This window comes from Branchiostoma floridae, chromosome 12 (assembly GCF_000003815.2).
Source record: "Branchiostoma floridae strain S238N-H82 chromosome 12, Bfl_VNyyK, whole genome shotgun sequence".
NCBI classification, from domain to species: domain Eukaryota; kingdom Metazoa; phylum Chordata; class Leptocardii; order Amphioxiformes; family Branchiostomatidae; genus Branchiostoma; species Branchiostoma floridae.
In genome coordinates, this window is record NC_049990.1 from 18,400,387 (window position 1) to 18,421,904 (window position 21,518).

At 42.2% G+C, this 21,518-nt stretch overlaps 1 protein-coding gene across 24 annotated transcripts in view; it reads left to right on the forward strand.

The window, feature by feature from the left end:
• The window catches only part of LOC118428320 (muscleblind-like protein 3), a 201,224-nt gene extending 181,189 nt beyond the window's left edge, over window positions 1–20,035 (forward strand). For 10 of the 24 annotated variants that reach the window (XM_035838351.1, XM_035838359.1, XM_035838350.1 and 7 more), the window contains 8 exons: window positions 8,200–8,388; window positions 8,945–9,178; window positions 10,047–10,070; window positions 11,532–11,633; window positions 12,510–12,666; window positions 14,166–14,242; window positions 15,199–15,283; window positions 16,371–20,035. In XM_035838351.1, coding sequence (XP_035694244.1) covers window positions 8,200–8,388; window positions 8,945–9,178; window positions 10,047–10,070; window positions 11,532–11,633; window positions 12,510–12,666; window positions 14,166–14,242; window positions 15,199–15,283; window positions 16,371–16,504 — 1,002 coding nt within the window. In that variant the 3' untranslated portion in view covers window positions 16,505–20,035. Of the gene's footprint in view, window positions 1–3,119; window positions 3,468–8,199; window positions 8,389–8,944; window positions 9,179–10,046; window positions 10,071–11,010; window positions 11,068–11,531; window positions 11,634–12,509; window positions 12,751–14,165; window positions 14,243–15,198; window positions 15,400–16,370 lie in introns of those variants that run through there. The other 14 variants (XM_035838370.1, XM_035838355.1, XM_035838357.1 and 11 more) reach the window with 14 other exon arrangements.
• Window positions 20,036–21,518: the final 1,483 nt, after the last annotated feature.

Here is a 21,518-nt window from a genome sequence, read left to right on the forward strand (position 1 = left end):
TGTCCCGATGCGAATCGCGGGGAGAAGTTTCCGAACGATATTGCCTCAATGGGAGACTGATGTCACCGTTTGCTCCCAGCGAGCGTGACTTTGCTGTAATGTCTGAACCTGACACATGAGCCTGAGTCATATCAGCAAAACTGGAAGTCCTACTCAGCGGTTTGTGTGTGTAAAAAGTGAGCTTAGGTTTAAACAAATTGCCTTGCCTGTTTTGAGTCATATGGTGCCTCTAGGAAAACACGTTTTCAGCCGGACCTAAAATACAGCAAGGTCAAACTGGTCGGGATATATTTATGGCCTTGTAGCCATGGCCGACAGTTTTATTTGCAAGGTGAATGTATGTCCTGTCATCTTCTGATGGATGATGGAGAGAGGTGTCATCGGAGTTGGACAGTCTGGTGGATAGGATGGCTCCGTCGCTGCCCTGATGGCTCACTGGGGACTAAGCATGACAGCACTCGTATCTTCTTCATGTGAAGGACATAAAAATTAAAATTGTGATTCCCATTGCAAAGAAATGACAGCAGCACTCTGTCATGGACCTTAGAAATGGATTAGATATATTGGTAAAAAAAACTTCCCAATCTCTGCAAGCTAACTGTGACTTTATGATGAGATAGTTGGGACAAACTCAACAAACATAGAACTCTAACTGCCTGGTCAACATGTTTGCCCTATTCTAGAGAGCAAGTAACTCTATACATGTAATTACAAAGTAATGACTGAAATCCTGTCCAGGCAAACTGTATTTAGAAGGTAAAAGTAGTTCCATAGCCTTCTGTAAGGCCATAGGTGCAGTGGGTTGATGTCTAGGGCACAGTATTGAAAGGCGGAGCCCATCCCTCTCCTTTCATTGCCTTTTACCTCCCCAACCAAAGTCAGGTACCCATTTTTGCACCTGAGTGGAGTGATGCAAGTCATATGTAGTGCATTTCCCTGGGGCACAAAATCCGAAGTATTTGAACCCAGGACCTCTGGGTTCGGGGCACACTGTAGTTACGCCACAAAACCCCACTAAACTGTTTTTAGCTAAACCTTGTAACTAATCGGTCGCCTCCATGTTGTGAATATTTGTCGTATTCACCAGACTGTGACACCGGTAGCTACTGTGGCCATGTTGGCAAGGGAAGGGGAGTGACTAATCATTACCCTTCACCCTAATCCCTTGTTATTAATCGGTAAGCATCATTAAGCACATGTGATGCAGAAAAGTGCCCATACGTTTGTCTGAACATGTAGACATAGGAGACCATTTCCAGTCTACTAGCTGTGCAGGGGTGCAACTTGACTTTTTGGAAAGGTCATATTATATTGCAGACCATAATTTTGCTGAGTTTTTATTGCCGGTTCTCAACATTTTATGGTGGAAATTCATATCTCTGTCGTGCACACTTTACCCTTCTCTATTTCATTGATTCATGGATACTGAAATTTATCTACAGTATATTGCTGGGAACCACCCTTTGAGTCTTATAATGTAATTGCTTGGGTTTTCTTTTGAAGAATGCAAAAAAATCAGCTGTGTTTCTTTATCCATTACAAATGTATGTGTTGCAAAAATTCATCCACGCCATATCGGCAGTAATTTGGTGATTCAAATGTCCCATGTTCTAAATGCGATCAAGACAGTAGAATTTAGCTTACCACATGTTCCAGTGTAAAAGACCACTTGTTATACAGTTGTTGGAAGGAAATAACAGATTAGCACTGGTTGGCTGATGAGCTGTCAATCATTGTGACTGATGACTTAAATTGCACCGATATCTGGGTCGCCATCTGATTAAACATTCCTCTCCTCTGTATTAATGATGCCGTGGACACAGTACAATGCAAAGGTGGTTAGGATTTATATAGTATTAGGAAACATTGTTTTGTATCTTATATCCGTAGAATCTCCAAGCAGATATATCGATGTAAAAAGGCAAAATTGTATTATTTCGTAAAGCTGCACTATGAAAGGTCTAGTTCCTGATGGTGTTTCTATATAACCTGGGCCCAAAATGTTACATAGTGTACCTTTAAGCTCCAAGTCAGAGCAGTTGGCCCTTTGGCTCTGTGGAACTGGGATCTTGAGAAACTTTGCAATTTGCCTTTCTATATCTATTTAGAGAGATAACTCTTGCAATTTTCTACTGGTAAAAATGCCTAGCACATCAGAGGACCCATTTGATAACTTGAACTGATTTTTCAACACAAGATAACGGAAAAAGCATTATTTAATTGATCCCAATGCAGTTCTTGTTGGTCTGATTTTCTTATGTGAGAACTATTCATGTCACTACCTTATAAGAGCTAGGGGACCACACCGCTGAGTTAGATAGTGTGATCATTCACATATCTGTCATCACAAGTTACACAGTACCATGTTATAACTTTGCCATTCTGTAGGGGCTAAAAGGTGACAAGGTTGAGAAACAAAACATTTTCCTCCAGGCTCCAGGCTGATAAGGGCTTTGGAATACTATCTGGAATATCATATTCACAGGTGCATAACCTGTGTCATAATCTTAATTTTACAGCATAAGAAAGTCACTCGAGGATCTTCAAGCAAGGAGCTTCAAGTTTGCAGTACTTTCAAAAAATGATGAAGAATTAGTCATCTGAGTGACAGTTTAATAAGAGGGAAGGTTGTTTTTTGTGCTGCCTGTGCTTCAATGTTTATCATCTAAAAACAGTTCCCCTACCAAATCATCATGACCAGTTTTTTTCAGTGTACTTTGTTTGTACCGGATGACAGTTGCCATATAAAACCTTAAGAAAATCAATATTTGAAATCAATGGCCATTATTAGAGCAGATAAGCTAGGGCTGAAAGGTAAATGTACTCCAGACAAAATAAGCATTGAGGACTGCTCCAAAGTGGTAGGCTAGGCCTGAGGGCCCTTGCTGTAGCCCCCGCCAATCAGAGGAAGGCAAAAATCAATATGATTAAGTAGTCTACCAATGGGAGGCCCCATTCCATACCTGCATGTTACGTCCTATAGTGTCCCATGTTCTAGACTATGTCTGTCGTCAGTGACCTGGAACCATATAGCTATGGGGCCTTGTTCATATGCATCTGTTCCCTTCCAGCCAGGCCGGTAGCTCCGCCCGTGTGCCTGATGAGAGGCAGGGATTAATTGGTTGTTTCATGGCCATTTTATTTTGGGGTGGACCCTAGCTAACACCTGTGGCATTGGGCGAATACTGGCAGAACGTGCCGGACCTTCCAGAGTCTCCCCATATCCAGCAGCCATCATTATGCAGGGATCATCAAGGAATTGGTAGTCTGAGCGCACATTTGTATGGAGAGCTAGGTCCCCAGACGGCAGATTAGTCCCGACTCTTGGCGTGATCACATCGCAGGCTCACTCTGACAGACAGATTCAGGCAGAGCAGACTGGGAAGCTGTTTACTTGGGGAAAAACCATTTGAGAGATTCTTGCAGCCATGGCGCTGGACTTGGCATATTATGTGTATAACCTGAAGGTAGGAATTAACGTTATGTACTATACGTTATCATCTAATTTCTTTTCTTGCCGGAATGGGATTTTGTATCTTGTGGAGAAATCTAGCATGTGATGGGCCGGGGGAGGAAATTGCACATGGAAACTGATGTATGTTTTTACCTGTGCAACTCCGATTTTAGGAAGGCTGTCTGGGAATTGTTTAGTCTTTTTGCGTGGATATTCATTAGTCTTGATTGATTTTTACGGAGAGAGTTGTGTCGGAAGGGGACTGTTACGGAGGATTCTGCATGTGTGCTGATGGAGTGGTGCGGATCCATGCATGCCTGGAAGGTAGAATCAGAACATTTGATCGCACACTTGATTCTTGAGCCCCGAGTATTTTTCAAATATGACAGTCTAGGGAGATAACAAGTGCACGTAGAGGTCACTTCATGCGGCGCGTTTACACAGGAATTTACTCATTTCCGTTTCGATCTCTGTTTTCACACTGATAGGTTTGTATTGGCAAGGGTATGTCCAGACAAAGGGAATTTCTGGTGTAGAACGCAACTGAAAGGAATTGTCACCGAATCTGGGGCTGACACAAGGACGACATATGTATCCGTTTCAAAAACAAACAGGCTAACCTGATTCAATGGCCTTGGTATGGAGGACATGTAGTAAATAATGAGGCGGGCTTTTCTGACAGTGTGTATTTTCGCTCGGAGCAAACAATTTTTAGTGGTCTACTGAGAATGTAAGCTTGCTTTCTGGAACTATCTCTTGTGTTCTTAGATGTCTGGGTCATGCGGAAACACACATTAATATCAATATCTATTCAGCTGAGGGGCAACCTCTATTCATGGACCCGAGTATCATTGACATTTTAACGGGGGTCATGTTAGATTGTAGCATAAATTTTGCTATGGCCTTCGGCACCGACTCTTGCCTGAAATCCTCCAATATTCATCTCACTTTCTGAGCTGAGTTGATAAAGGTAGTACTGAGATCGGAATGGTTGAATTTTGAGAGGCAATAAGCTGCATGCTGTGACAGCCCGGGGAGAAATTTTTAGCGGCTTTTGTTCAAACATAAGATTCATTTCCTTTTCTGTGGAGTTGGGGTCTGGTAATCCATAATGTTGTAGGAAGGGCTGTTTATCTTGCTTAGTGCAAGCGTCCCTAAAACAGGCCAAGCATGGCGTAACTCAAAATGGACAGACCAACAGGACGGGCTGTATTTGTGCATAAGGGACCCAGGCATCATGTCAAGGCCATGCTGCCATTATTTAAGCACCAGCCTTGGCGGGCTGCAAAAACAGCTTCACACCGTAGTGGCTTCCATTACGGGATGGAGGTGTGATCAATCGCCCAGCGCCGCTCGCTCTCAACCCGGATGGAAAATTTCTGCTAATGCTCGACGACGCAGCGACAGTCTGTCAGGGGAGGTCAACGAACTCCACAAATTCACGTCAGTTGACACCTGTTTGGAGAGATTTTAAGGAAATTTGTGTGCCTCCATGGCGACGGGTACATTAGCCTGTGAAGCGAGTGTGAAAGGGTTTCAGGAGGTAGGCACAATTACAAGGATGAAAGCCTGGAGGATAAAAGTATGGATGGGTACATCATCAGACATGTCCTGCATATAAACAACACCTGTTCCAAGCAAACAGATTGGCTTATGAGACTTCATTGTGCACATGGGGGTTTTCTTAGCTTTCATGCATCTAACAATGCTATAATCATTAAAGCCCCATCTGCCTAGTGTAAAATGGTCAGTAGCATAAAACGTGTACTGTTCTACACATACGTTGTAGCAATGTCTTAATATTGGTGAATTTCTATTCCCCAAAGAAAACTTATGCTGTAAAATACACAAATGACACTAATCTGGTAGTTTTATAGCCGTATCTGGTATTTTATACAAGTGTCCAGAGACAGGAGGAGTAACGACTTTGCTGCAACACTTTGGTTGGCAGGTGCAGATAGAGATGTTGAGTTCAGGCTGGGGACACAGGAGGTCTCTAACTACTTAATGATGGCAATCAAATACAGGCCCTTGTGACTTGTTGTCCCAGGACTTGATAATGGATCACTAATGACAACATCCAACATCAGATCAGAAATAAGAGAAAATTCTCTAGAAAGCTTGTTACCCAAAGCATGTAGTACATCTGTATGTTGCAACGTCAAAGACTGAAGATGGTTGGTAGGGTTGGATTCTGACTGAATATTGATGATGTGGTGGGTAGAAAAGTGTTGTTACTGCAGAAATGAGTGTACCTATTGCAGGAAGTGTACCATATCAGCAAGAGTACTATAATTGTGTTGTGTTGCAACAATGGTATCTGTCGTAAGGGCTCTACAATACATGAATGTTTAACCTTTTCGTTGCTGCGTAACCCCATGACCAATACAAATTCCGTGCCAAAAGGCTACTTCAGCAGGAAAAGGTTAAACAGTCTGTTGTGAAGTGTAGAGCACTGTAGAGTTCTGCCCAAGTCAGGTGTACATGTGAGAAGGATTTGCTGTGACCCTCGGCAGACAGGCGCAGACAGACACTTGTCTAGACGCTCCCGTCGTGTGTCCGAAAGCCATCTCTCTTAAAACCCATCCCATTACACGATATGAGTCACGAGCGTCACGGCACGGGTCCATATTTTGACCAATTTTGGCTAACAAATGTAAAATGATGCCCGGGTCTCGAAATCGGTGTAGTTAACACGGCCGGGCATTGATGAATTCATTAGCAAATCACCTTCCCCTCTAAGCTGTAATCGTTCCTCTTACTCACCAGCGGGCTCTAATGCATTTCAGCATCAGTCCCCGGGGGCCATCCCCAGATTAGTTCTCCCAAAAATCTTTATTGTTCATCAAAAATGAGCAAATTTGCGGGAATAGATGTCCATTTCAGGCGGGACGGGGAAGCATAATCGATAGGAGTCGATGTGTGATTTGAGTCGGGCAGCGGGAGGCGAGGGTCGGAGATGAATAGCTGAAGTGGCGAGCGTTTCCCCATTTCCACACAATCAGGCCGGGTCAATACGCTGCCGTCTGACAATATGGACAGACAGATCAGAAGGGTTTTGCCCGAACGGCCCCGCTGCACCATCTAAAGCTCGGGCTTTACCGGCCGCCCTTTGAATTCCGCCTCCCATTATACAAAAATCAATGAAGGAAATAAGATGAAGCCAGGAGGAATACATTCACATTGTCTGCTCGCAATCAAGTTGAAACCTACACAGCAGGGGCTTGTGTCAGGGATGGAGAGTATCAGGCTAATGTGTTCCCCAAGTAATTATCAATTGTCGTCTTTTGTGCCGTGATTACCTTAACATGCCTAAAAAACGCTGGTTACCAGACTTGGACATTTCCCAGGCTAAATGCAGCCTGTAATGTTATAAAGGCTATAGCTTTATCTGTGAGAAGGCAATCTGCTATTTGCCTAACGTTATTAGAAGAGGCAGTTATACAGATCTCTTTGACAATTTAAGGTAATTACGTCAATTTGCATGACATCAAAACAGGGTTAATGAACTTAATCTGCAGTGAAAGGAATTTTGTGAAACAAGATTGTGAAAGGGTATTGTAGAGTAATTTGCAATGGACCAAAAGAAATACTGTAATATAATGAGTAATTGGAAAGTTATAGGCACAGTAACGATAAGTGTGGAATTCCCATTGATATTCTGATGAATGAGACTAAATCGATATAAGACGTTTCGAGCTGTTACTTTCCGATGCAAAAAATTTGAAGCTGCAATGTCCGAGGTCTGTCTTTTACCTTCATGTCTACAAACTTAATGTTTCTCTATTCGAACCATGCCAGAACGATGTTAAAGAAAGACTACATTTTCATTTTGACTTGAACTTTACTGAAAAAAGCTGTCCGTCAGCTAACCCCAGCTCCTGCTGGTAATCTCATCAACCTTTGACCCCGAATGGGGGCTGTGGTGACCCGTGCCATATAAACTTAACCTTGCGATCTTCCATCCGACCTGTCGGCCCTCCCCACCATTAAGTAAATCCCCCTGTAGGTCAGGTGAGACACATTCCACCTGATGAAGAACCTGACCTTTGGCCTTTGTATGGAAGTGTGTAAATCTGGCCTCTTCCCTTCCTACTCTCACCAGGGTGCCTGGTAAAGTTCAGCACCGTTCTGGGTGCCCAGACTGTAAATTCTGTCGGCCACACTCAAACTTGAGAAGGGCAGCTTGATGAAGAATCTGACCCCTTCACCTTCAGGTGGAAGTGGTTTAAGATGGATCCTATTCTTCTGTCTACCACAGGCAACCAAAGTTCAACTACAATCAGGTTGCCTCAGCCTACTAAAGTACTATACAAGCAGGCAACCAAAGTTCAACTACAATCAGGTTGCCTCAGCCTACTAAAGTACTATACAAGCAGGCAACCAAAGTTCAACTACAATCAGGTTGCCTCAGCCTACTTAAGTACTATACAAGCAGGCAACCAAAGTTCAACCACAATCAGGTTGCCTCAGCCTACCATACAAGCAGGCAACCAAAGACAAAGTTCAACAACAATTGGGTTACCCCAGCCTACCATATAAGTGACCAGTGACCACCTCTACATAACAAACCACTTGACTACTTTTTGGTGGTCACTTACTTTTTTCCCATTAAGAATTCCGTTCAGTGACCACCTATCCACATTTTATTGGTCCCCTGAATGGTATTTTTTAGACTTGAGACTTGGTAGATCTAGCTTGACAATGAATCTGACCCCTTCATTTCTGTTCTTCTGTCCCTACAGCAGGCCACCCCGCAGTTCAACAACATTCAGGCTGCTGCAGCCTTTAATCCGTACTTGAACCCGATGGCACCTTCATCGGTGGGGCTGGTGCCCACGGAGGTTCCGTTTCCAAGTGCCGTGCCGCTAGTGCCTGGGGCCAGTGCTCCTGCAGTGCTTCCAGCGAAGATTGCTCGCACTGACAGACTGGAGGTGAGTACAACAGTAGCAGATCTCTCAGTTCTTGTGAAAGTGTTAACTTAAAAGCCTGTACATGTCTGCCTACCTGCCTACATGCTTAGGGCAGGGACTGGCCCTTTGCTCCTATCCGTCAGGACTCTATACTAGAACTAAAGCATGAAAACTAAATGTTGTGCAGTCAAGCTTACAAGCATGCGTATGTAGAACTGTACCAATAAAGAGGGCTACGTATTTTTAGAAGTTCAACGTACAGTCAAATCAGTAGACAGTACAAATGACCACATCTACATATGTATAACTGTAAACAGGTAGTCGTAATGACCACCTAGCCTATGTGACTACTGTTTGGTGGTCCCTTAAAATTTTCCCCATATGACAACACAAATATGAAGAATCCTGTCTACCACCTGTACACATACCAGATTACATTGTACATGTATTTTGGTTGCTGTGTGGTCTTCTTGGGCAGTTTTGACTGTACAAGTGTAAATATTAAATGGCATTACACCTTTTGTCTCCTCCACATGCACTGTCATGATTATGAACATCCTATGTCATCTGTGAGCAGGTCTGCCGTGAGTTTCAGCGTGGAAACTGCACAAGAGGAGAGAACGACTGTAAATACGCCCACCCTACCGAGGGGGTAACAGTCGACACATCCGACAACTGTGTCACGGTGTGCATGGACTATATCAAAGGTCGCTGCACACGGGAGAAATGCAAGTACTTCCACCCACCCCCCCACCTGCAGGCCAAGATCAAGGCAGCTCAGCACCAGGCACAGCAAGCCGCAGCTGCCATGGTAGGACTCCCCTTCCTCCCGCCTTAACAACTCTGCTCTTTCATTGTCCTGTGGATATTTTCTCCTTACCTTCATCTGCGATAGTCGAGAACTTGTGGAAGCAAGAAGAATGTCGAACAACTAAAAACGTTGTTTAATTCCCACAAATTAAGGACTGCTTTTGGTTGTCTTTTTGTCTATGCACCATAAAAAAGTGGAACCAACTGCTGGCCACATCCCCTAGGCCCCGTCAGATAAGGTCTTGTGAGCCAGTTTGGCCACCCTTCCGTAAACCGTATGCACCCCCCTCCCCCAGGCATACCCCAGTAGGGAACGCTAGAGCGAAGCAAGAAGAAACATGTTATCTGTATCAGAAGAAAGCTTTACCCAGACCATATTTATAACAGTACATTCCAATATCAGTATATTCCATACACTTCAGAATGCTAATAGCTTTAGGTTGTTTCGAAAACAAGTCCAACCGATCCACTTCAATTGTCCAAGTTAAAAGGAAAGTCAACCAGGAACTTACATGTGTGCGTATATACAAGCATTCCTGTAATACTGTACACCTCGAATTTTCAGTCGCACTTCCGTCGACCTTCTTCAGGAGTGATGATTCAGTTACTCTGATCACGTGACGTAGAGACACATGACTCGAGTAACGAATCATAAAACAGATTGTACCTAATAATGTCAAAACTAAAGGACCATCCCTTTCTTCTTGCTTCCACAATTGACAGTTGTGCACTAACTAATGTTTTAACCTGAAGAATGTAGAATGTTGTAAATGCATGTTTTCCCTGGGATTTTCACACCACTTGTAGTCTGTCCAACTTGCACCTTTACTAATTAGTTTGCGCTGCATTCTTGCACATCCTGGACACAGAGCCCTCTTGGGACTTTAGACATGGTGAGTTGTGTTTTATACACAGTAATTATACTATTATACAATATAACATATTTGTCCATTTTCTATTTCTTTCCTGCATTTTGTGTGTTAGACTGTGGTATACTTTCTGTATATAGTGGAATATATATTCTATGACGTAAGATGACTATTATTATAGTAGATGTATTTTACTGACTGGATGGCCTATGCAAGGCTTGGAGGTTGGATTGTAAAATATTTTTTGATCAGTGGAGACTTTCAGAAATCATAACTTTGTACTCAAAACTAGATGTTCATTTGCTATTACTCTATAATATACATGTAAATGGTCTCTCAGAGCAGTTTGTCCAAGAAACATGTATAACTGGTCTCTGGCTGCAGTTCCATTTCATTCCAAACTTTCTGTCATGCAGAAAAAAACACTTAAAATGAAATACTATCGCAGGTAAATATAACTTTTGATAGAATTGAAATATTCTACAAGTAATGAGAAAATGATTTGAAAGGACAGAATAACCTAAGTAGCAGACACAGAATTGTTCATCTGAAATTGCCTTTCGTTTTGCTCTAGATCTGTCTTTTCTCCATAAATCAACTAACTCTATTACGATTTCCTGCCACAAAATAACCATTCTATGCAACAAATCTTCCACTCTGTGTGACAATTCTTACCTGAGAATGTACAAGAATTTGTGAAACTGTCCACTGATGTATATTGTAAATGTACATTGTACCTGGGTAATGGTACTGTATTTGAGAGAAGAAAAATAAGAAGAGGTCTTCATGTTTAGTTGTAGCCTTGCATGCCGTTTTTTCTTTACCGCATTCCAATTGCTGTTTTTGTTTTATCCATCTCTCCCCATGATGCTTGCTGCACACTGCTTGCTGTACAAATCGTTTTGCCTCTGCAACCCCTATGGCCCATTGCCATCATGTGCTCCGCATACTAATTACGCCTCAGACGCCTGACAAAGTACAAAGCCTGAAGCGTCTCCGAGACCCCTCGGACGACTTACTGGTATCTATCTTTGCTTGCATGTTGCCTAGTTTTGTAGAAGCGTAGACGTACTATAGATGTCGTCGAAAAATCGTTTGGTCTAACATCTTACCGTTTCGAAGCGACAGTAAGGTTTAACGTCGTTGGAATTTGTTTGTAAGGTCACGGTTATTAATAGTGGAACAGTAATATTCATGGGGAGTGGCGAATACTTTGAACGCACTGTTAACTATTTTGGTAACTTTTGATCTAGTACGTAAGGGTTGGTAGGGTGTAAGGTTCTTTATAATATGGATCTGTTTGTACACTTATGTTCTTCATGTCTCAGCCATGCTACCTCTCAACTGTATGGTGTACCCTGCCTCCCCTTGTTCACAGAATAATAGACTCTTCCCAAAATTTTTACCAGTTTGTAATATCCGATTATTTGTATATTGTGTGTTAATTGCTATTTCCTAAAACTTACACTGAGAGTGTTCCTTCAGAATAGTCCGGCAGTCCTCTGTCATAGCTTTGACCTTGAAGATGGAGGTGACCAGGGTGACCTTCAGTGGAGAGGAAACATAGGCGCCGATCAGAATATGGTCGTGGGTATCTTCAGAAATGGCCGCCCTTTCATTTGCCAGCTGCACATCCCAGCTACATTGCACAGCCTGTATATAAAGACTTAGAGCCTGATTTAACTAATGAAGGAAACTTACATATGCAACAAAAACACATTCAAACAAAACAATTTTTGTTTAGGTCTGAACACAATGATTGCATGTGGCTCTTCTTTTTGCATCCAACATAGACTGTTATGTAAAACGTTAAGTAAAAGAAGGCTGAAGTCATGCTGAATGTAAGCTTTCTAAAACTTCACGTTTGAAGCTTTTAGCTCATTTTTCACCATGCAAATGCTGAGACATTCTGCACCAAGCCAATAACTCCATTTCATTAACCTGTCTGTCCTGCACCCCACATCCAAGCAGCGGAGCATGCGCCTACCCCCCACCCCCACTCAACTCACAGAACCGATCTATCCAATTCAGCCATCTTGCTACAGTATATCCATTTTTACCAGATCACACATATATAACCCTGTCACTACTACTGTTTTTCCTATAGAGCAAAACAAAAGTTTAGTGACCTAGAAATTAAAGTAGGAGTGTTGCATTTCGAGCAAGACTGAAATTTGCATTGCATGATATCTTCACAATGTTGTTTCGTATTGAATCTAGAGGTCTAATTTAGCATACTGGGCCCTTCAGATTGTGACAAAACAGCTGGAATGTGCGTGCTTATGTATCCACTAATCTTCAACATTAATAACAAACAACTAACACTGTTTGGCCCGAAAAAGTCTGTTTCCAGTGCCAATCTGAATCCCATACCATATGAAGGATTGGTTGATGACATTTGACCTGTGAACTCTGACATGGAAAGTTTGTTCTCATGACCGTCTCCCCTCCTTCCGCCCACAGGGATTCCCACCTGGCATGGTTCCGTACGCCAAGCGTCCTACCCTGGACAAAAGCACACTGTACAACCCCCAACTTGCCGCGCAGTACCAGCAAGCCATCGCCTCTATGCAACTCCAGCAGGGTCAACAGCCCTTTGTCCCCACGGGTACTGCCTTCCGTGAGTTTGCCCCCTGAGTCTGACGTTCGGCGTGCGTCGGGTAGCACGAACAAACCCATCAAGCCACACATGGTCCACGGACGGGTCAGGACATCACAGATTCCCACTTTGCTTCGTTTGGCAGTTGCACTCGACAATCTAGCCAACCTGCAGATGCAGTGTTGCCAGTTCTAACCGTTGTCACGGCTATCTAAAACTCACGCATCATTCCGCACAATGATAGGCCAGGCAGAAAGAGCTCTGCCTCCCCCCAAAATCACAGTTGTACCTGTTGACAGATCGCATTGGCCAGTAGGCGAGGTGCAGTATATTGCACCATGATGCCCCTTGCTGCACCACGTATTGCTGACCACTTGCACAGGATCTGGTGCAACTCTGCAGGCATTTCCTAATCATTACATAGAAGTAAAAAAACAACAACAGACTACCAAACCGAATAACATTTTACGAACTTTTTACAAAATATAATCACGCTTTTACCATTGTTACAGAGATACAATAAATCATATTATAAGTACCAAATCATTTTTTATGCTATGTTTCAGAAAAAGTAAAATATAGTTTTAAACGTCCAACAAATTCTTTCAACCAGTTTCTATCACTGCAAAGTTGATGTTCTTCATCTAAAACAGTGTATTTTTCTCATAAAAGGCCTAAACAAACAACATCATTAGACAGATTAAAAAGGGACACTGCAGTAAGGTAAGGGCACCTAACCACTAAGATGATGATCTTACTTTTCAGCAAAATGGCATTTTGAAAGCCAAGACACTCAGTTCTACCAGGGTGAGGGGTTCCATCCATTCCGTATAAGGAAAACAAATTTTATAAGACTTTTCGATACACATAGAAAACCAAATCTATTGCTGCCCATGTTGTGTTGGGAGGATTGCTGAATATTTGGAGAGGAGTTGCACTGATGTTGTGCGAGCTGTTCTACGGCTGGTGATGTGGCTTGCACCTGTGTTGTTCATGCTTCTCGTTACGATGCCGTTAGCCTAAGTGTCTGGTAGACCTAGACGATTCCCTACCTACTTTGCCTTTCCCAATGTATGTATTGTTGTATGAAAGCAGTAAGCTATCCACAGTATTTGTAAATGTTTCACTTCACTGTCTGATAGAAGGAAGCCATGTAGCTCTCTCATTGCTCCTCAGCAGTAGGCTATCTGTAGAACCGTCACTAGACATACTGCCCAAGTGTCGCTGAGTGTGGTATTTCTGCAATATCATGTTCACTATTTTCAGACGCGCACATGTGTAGCTAATGTACCGTAGTGTCGGTCAGGGTGACGAGTACGTAGAGAGGGGCGTAACTTGTAGAGCGTAACGCTGTCTATCCTAGTAATAATATTTTGCATGTTTCTAATTTAATGCTCTCTCTTTTTCTCCATTGTTTTCCATGCACCTGCTTTGCATGCTGCGTGCGTTGTGCTTGATCGCCAACCGCCCGCCATTGTTTACTGTTGTTGCCATGGTTGCATCACATACCCCCTGCATAGCTCCCATGATGCTCCCTGCTCCCGCTGGTGCAGCCACTGCAGCTTCCAATGTTCCTTACTTCAATGCACAAAACCAGGTTGGCCCTGTTTTCATTTCACATAGTTTAGTTGGTCTTTACAAACTGTTTTCTGTTCTTGTGTGACTAGTGCTGCAGAGCAGTAGTGTACATGAAACTCTGCTGCCAAAAGCCAGTACCTGAAGATTTGGCAAACGTGCGGACATTCACAGGATTGAACCAAACCTGGGGAAGCAGGAGGGAAACCACGTCTACCTGAAATTTTCCACCTGGATACAAACACCTTTTTTCATTGGAATACAGAAGTCTGAATGCCTTCAGTTAAAATGAGAAAAAAAGATTTGTGAAGAAATTTTTCTTAATGTTGCACAGGTCCTGAAAGCAATTCCTTTCAAGCGCTGCTTTTTACATTTAAAAAAAAAACTCTCAAGACAAATTTGATGACACCTGTGCAACTTAAAATTCCTCAATCTTGCAATGTCTTGCCAAGACAGTTCTTGATTTTGGGAGCTGGCTCTTTCCAATTGTTATATTGCCTTTGATTAACTGATTGACGATCCATGTTGTTTTTAAATTTTTGAATGTCATGTGCAGAAGGGAATGAAACTCTCATAATGGGAAAAGGATGGGTAAAATTCTCCCCTACTTACATGTATCCCCAAATCTTGGTGGTAGGCTCCGGTGCTGAAGCTAACATTGTCTAAAACACTGTCCCCCTCCAAGCATATGATTTGCCCCTTCTGCACATCCTTGTATCTGTTACACCTGGAGCCCATATATGGCGATAGCTTACAGGTGGTTAGGTCACGTGACATTGGTACGTGGTCATGTGACCTAACCAAACTGTTGTGATTGGTGCATGTCGTGCTGTTGTCTTGTCTTTAGTGCTCTGTACAATTTTTTACTGTTTACAACCTGCGAATTCCCTGATGTTGTGATTACGAAGACGCCGGCCGTCACTACAGCGTAACGTAATGTCTCCTCTCCTTCCCCTCGCCCGCGTTCTTCCTTCACAGCCTACGGACCAGCTGCCCGTCTGCCGTGACTTCAAGGCCGGGAACTGCAAACGACCAAACTGCCGTTACGTGCACCTAGTGGAAGGTGAGGCCACACCCCATGCAATCTTCCCACCATACTACTACCCACCATCATCATCACAACAGCCCATGGCCGGGATGTGGGATGGGACCGTTGCCAGCATACCACAGTTTTTGTAGGTTGTATGGACTCCCAAAACTTCAAACATTTCGCTTGCCGCGAGTCCTGCCAGAAAGCTTTGCCCTTCCCGAGCCTCTGGGATTTTGCAGCAATGAGTTCCGTCCGAATCACAAAGTTCGATCCTTTGTTCAGAAAAGGTCATAAATTTTCTAGCCCTTTGCTTCTGCTGCAAAGCTGATAAAGAGATGCTTAAGCGGAACAAAGTGCTGCTACCTACTAGTAGTATGTTGCAAGAAACATGTTGCCTACTATGGTAGGCACAACATAGACACAGATGTTTGAAACTATACAGACATCTTAGTATACAACCCTTTTGAAAGATGCAAAATCTCCATACTTGTCCAGTACCCTGAAAACCCCAAAATGAATGTGTTCGAACCTACAAATGATTCAGAACAAAATGAAAGACAAAATGTTGTCCTCAGTACCTCCAAAACCACTTCAGTAGAGAAAAGTGTTTTTGTCTACTTTAGTCTGTTGGGAAGAAATTGCAAGTTCTATCATCTTGACCTGGTAAGAAATGATAATTTATTGCAAACAGCTGAAATGTTTAACAGTCACTGGCCATGTTAATTTCTCTAGTCACCCTTTGCTGCACCTGCTTTTTGCAGCTGAGCAGAGAGAAATGTAGATTTTACATGCCTATACCTGTATAGTCGTATAGTCCGTAGATAATATCATATCGTCAAGTTGTATTATTATTAAGCAAGTATGCCTCCATAGGCAATTTAGAGTTAAATCAACTTTTTGCAAAAGTGTATAAAAATCTTAACATATGGAAGACCAAAGATTTGGTCAAAAACATTTTGGAGAATTAGTTTTCCTGTTGCTGAAATTACTATCTACCATGACAACTCAGGAGACATCCTTTTTTCAAAGTGAATGTAGTGAATGTATGTACATACCTGCTATTGGTTGACATCTTGATTGACAGATGCTTTTCCTCCTCCTCCTCTTCTGTTGTCTGCAGACCATGTTGAAGTGGTTGATGGGAAGGTTACGGTCTGCCGGGATGCTTTGAAGATGAAGTGTGCCCGCCCGATGTGCAAGTACTACCACGTGCCCGCCGGCCAAACCCTGCCAACCGCTACCACCATAGTCTGACACGCTGGCCCCCCCACCGCACAGCTGCCAACAATCCACCACGACAAACGACACAGCTCTCACGTGGAGCTGCGCTGTTCGGACTGACTTCCAGTGGCAAATACGGCGTCAAATCGCGTTGAATTTGCATCTGTTTTTCCATCCACCTTTGCATCATGTCTGTCGGTGAAGACAAAAGTACTCACACCACATTCGGCTATGCAAAGGTGGGCGGATTGGATTCGTGGCAGCTCTGTTGTGACATCATCAAATAGCATTGTTACTATAACTACTGGATAGAATCTGAAAATCCCCCTCCACTCAACAGATACTAGAGTATGTATGTTGCTCTCTCTCCCCCTTTAGGTGCTAACAATGTTTCCCAGATGGCAGCAGTCGAAACCAAAGCCATTTAATTTTTATTATTAATGTGTAAATTGTGGACATAATTTTCCTATGAACTTTTTCATAATGATGATAACAGTGTTCCTATATTGTCCTAATATTGTGCAAAGCACGAACGTACGTACGCAAAGAAATGGTCATTTTTTAGAGACTGCTCGAGGGCAGAGTGATCCAGCTGAACAAAAATGCTTGTGAAGCATTGTGTTGTTGCACCACTGATCCAATGGGCCGAAGGCCATGTGGAGGGTGTTTTGGGGGGCTCCTCAATCATAGATCGATCGTGGCAAAGGTCCGTTACAGACGGAGAGAAGGACACAAAGTCTGAAGCCATAGGCACACTGCTAACTGCAGGACAGGTCACAGCAGAAAAGATAGGATAACTCCAGCCCACGTGACGTGACATGCGGAACCCCCCAAATCACCTCTCTGTAGCGACTATTTCCTGGCGCTTGAGGCATGCCTAGCATGTAAATTAATAAGAACGAGTTGTAAAGAAGAACCCTGTGGGGAACACGCGCTTGTAAAATAGCTGAGGGAAAAGCTCCGAGCCGGTGCTACTTTAACCGTCATCAGGTGCTGCTAGGGAAGGACATGGTATGGTGAAGACTGTGGAGGGATAAGGGTTAACTGAGAAGGATTTTAGCATTAGGAACGGGCTGCCAAACATATAACGTACAAACCATTATTCTTGACGAGTGACAAAAACTTTCCACTGATGCACTTAATGTGAGAAAACAATCAGAATTCCCGTTTATGTACATTTGTAGCCATGTTTCACGCCGTCCCCACTGTATATGTCTCACCGAATCCTCTGTATCCAACGCCCGAAGCATCTGGTTAGCGTGAAAAGCACCGAGATGGAAGCGATCGTGCCATTCTGGACATTCGGAACGGCGCCTTCGCGACTTAGTTCTGACCTTGGATACACGACGATTAGATGGGGGTGACGAGGATGGTTTGTGCAGTTTTGAGGGAACATTGATTTTTAGTGCAAATTGTGCTTCCAAAGTGAGCACGGGGCTGCCATCTTGGAAACGGGTGACCTTGTTGATCTTGGACAGGTTGATAGAGAATGTAGGAATAGTAAGATTAGACTTGTAGTGCAGAATTTCCCAATCAATGTATCTATGAAAGCAAAAAATTTAATTGAATCAAAATTGAATTTCCCTTGAATTGTTTCTATGGAGCTAGAATTTTTATAAAGATGGATTGAATGAATGACTTTCATCATGTAATGTACTCGAAATGTGAATTCACTACCAAATATGGAAGTGCACTAATTTTGAATGCATCTATAGCTGTTGGAGAGGTGGTAGAATTATGTGTACTTTTAATGTAGACAACAAATCTGAAGTTCTCTTATTGTATGAATAGTAGAGAGTATTGTGACTACAGTTTGAACTATGTAATGTCACCAATGCTAATCCTGTGTATAACATTGTAGGGGTAGTGCTAGAATTTTAAATTAGGAATTTAGCAAAGTGGGAATGGAATTTAGAAATTGTAAATTCTAAAATGTAGAGCTACAATTCTTGAAACAACTTTCTATATCTTTCACATATCAGGTTTGTTGTTCATTTGTTTAGTTAAGATTCAACATTATTTTACTACCTAAAGTTAATTTCTATTTTATGGATGACAAAATTATCGTCAATTGTAATGAATGTCATCTTGTAGTTATTTTCCATCCAATTGAAAAAAAAATCAAAATGAATGAAAAATTTTAGAAAATACAATCCTATAACTACAATGATAGAAATCATTGTTACTATAAATAAATGGTTACAAAATGCCTTGTGGCTTAGTGAATAGAAATTACTAGGAATTCTTCCATGTGAGGATTTCCGAGAAAGCAGAACATGCTCGCGACGGCCAACATTAAGTCCAGGCTGATATACATGGCTATTCTTGCTGGAAAGCATGTATTACGATCCATGTCACAGTGTCTACTGAAACTGACTGACAGTACGGACAGATCCAGTGCTGTTTCAGTACTGCATCTGTACTGTACTCAGTCCAGTATTCAGTACCTACTTAGCTGCTGTAAGGACAGGCTTGTTATGTTCAGCCTCTAGGCAGAGTTAAACATCCAGCTTCCCATCATTTCAGATGGAAACAGTGAAACTTTAAGAAGAAACCTGAAGAATCCTACAGCAGTTTTTTCAAGAACTAAAAAGCAGAAAGGTTGTAGTGGGGATGGATAAGTAGTTACTTGCTTCCTTCCCTGAAACAACTACAACAACCTTCACTACAATTTACAAATTATATGTCATTGGTGACAGTCAAGATATAATCTAATTACAATACACAAACTTTCAATGTCTGACTATTACAGACAATAGATGAGAATGGAGTGGTGGGAATCTGGTAACTATTAGCTTTACATACATAAGTACATGCACGATGAGTTAATGTATAAGAAACACTTGAAACAGCTTTGCTCTGTTTAATTAGTATAGATGTGTAGCAGACTACATTGTATTACTATTAGTTAAACACTCTGGAGAAATGACCACCAAACAGTCGAATGACAAACAGAGCCGTGAATATGTACCACTAGCCAGCCATCCTATCACGGTACCTGTAACATCTAAGCAGTTTCTGTGCACATGCGTCGTGCGTTGTCATTGGCTGCTGACAGACGAACACATGAGGTTGGTTACATTGAGTTGCAAAAGGGCATTTCTGCGGAATGTTCCTTCAATCATGGAAATGAGGCTCGTGCAATTAGTGTGGAAAGGACACCCATCCATTGTGGTGAGATCAGAGCTAATGTTTTAGTCTTCTTTTTTCTAGATCCAGTATTTTTAGTTTTATTTTTCTAAAATTGTTATCGCAGCCTAAAGATCTCGGTATGAGGCAACATCCTTCCATACTACACTAGCGTGCAGAGTTGCATACTTGTGTTCCATTGTTGCGAGGCTTATAGTCGGTAGTGTTGTATGACAATGATATAAAACCAGTGGATGTACACTGAACTATGGCTTACTAGAAACGTTTAACGTTCACTTTCCAACATACGCTAGTCTTGGCTTGATTTATATGTGTTTTGTCCAATAATTTGTGTGTTTTCTCTTTCATACTCTGGTTAAGATGGCCTCCACAGCCAGCTGCTTAGTAAAGCAAAGTATCAGAGTATAATCTCAACTGTTGTGTCTTGGTCATTATTGTGTTGTTCTTACTAAGGTTATACATGTAGGATTTACACACTCCTATAGTGTGCAGTATGAAAGTGGGTGTTTGTTTAGCTGTTATTTAGATCACAAAGTTCCCGGATAAGTTGCCCATCTTTCTCAAACTTCACTAGTAGAAACAGATGAAGCAACTAAAATAGGTCATAACTTTCCTTACTGCTAAGAAAAAAGAAGGAAAACGATAGAAAATGCAGGTACTCGCACAGAATAAAATTAGCCTTGCCCTTGAGGTAGGTGTTGCCAAAAATTAACAATTTATGCCACTGGATTCATTCATAACATTACTGTGATGGACCACATTAACAAGTTAACAAACATGTCTTGCACAGTTGCTTCCATTGAACTCTCATGACAGAAGAGGGAAAAGAAAAACAGCAAACACAATACATGCTGCATGTTTTCCTTATTAAAAGGGAGCATAATTATGGTAGGTGCAGCAAAAACAAATAAACGCATCATGTTTAGGAAATCTAAAATGGAACAATGTCCCTACAATTTTGTCCTCTGAAAATGTAAAGAGGCTATATGATATATCCAGGTATGACCAAAGAATAGGACAAAAGACAAAATTTGAGTATATTTAAATGGAAAAATTACATTTGAAGCCAGTCAGCTTAACAAGGGAAATACTGCCCAGTGTTAAAAACAAGGTAACAGTGTAAAATGAGGGATCCAAGTAAGAACAAGATGTGTGTATGCAATGGTCCTACTTTCTACTAAATGAAAGCTCTAAGCTGCATTAAAAATTCTGCTTTATTTTAAGACACACAAGGGACACATAAAGTACCTGAAACATTTTCCAGCTGTGACAATTTCACAGACCATAAATGTAGGTACATTATGTGACAGAAAAGCCAGGTGTTGTTACCTAGGATAGTGAGTTCTGGGAAGCTTTCAAGGTTGATTCTGAGTCTAACTTAGAATCGTCCACCCCAACAGATCAGAATGCCCACAACTTACTCCCGCACCTACTACAGTGAAAGTCGCTTAATTGCACACCCAATTTGCCAGCGAATGCCATGCAATTATCAGGCGTGTGCGATAATGCGAAGTTACCCAGTTGGGCCGCACCACCACCGGATTTAGGAATCCGTGCAATTGACCGAAGTGTGCGTTTATCCGACGTGCAATTAACTGGCGTCCACTGTATCTGGTTTGTCATCTGTTCAAAAAATAATAAATCTTAAAAAATAACATTTGCCACCTAATTTGAGCTTAGATTTGCCAGAAGTACGTTTGTGTTTGAGTACATGCATGCCAACTGACCACATACGACTGCAAGCTGTACTGTTGATGTTGTTTCAAAATTACTTTCTAAGCAGAGGTTAGGCTTCGGCTGTTTTTCGACATTATTTTATCGGGCTTTCTATTTTGTTATGTTTCTTGACGTCCGCTGGCCTAGACAGACATCAAGAACCATTGTAACAGTTGGGTTC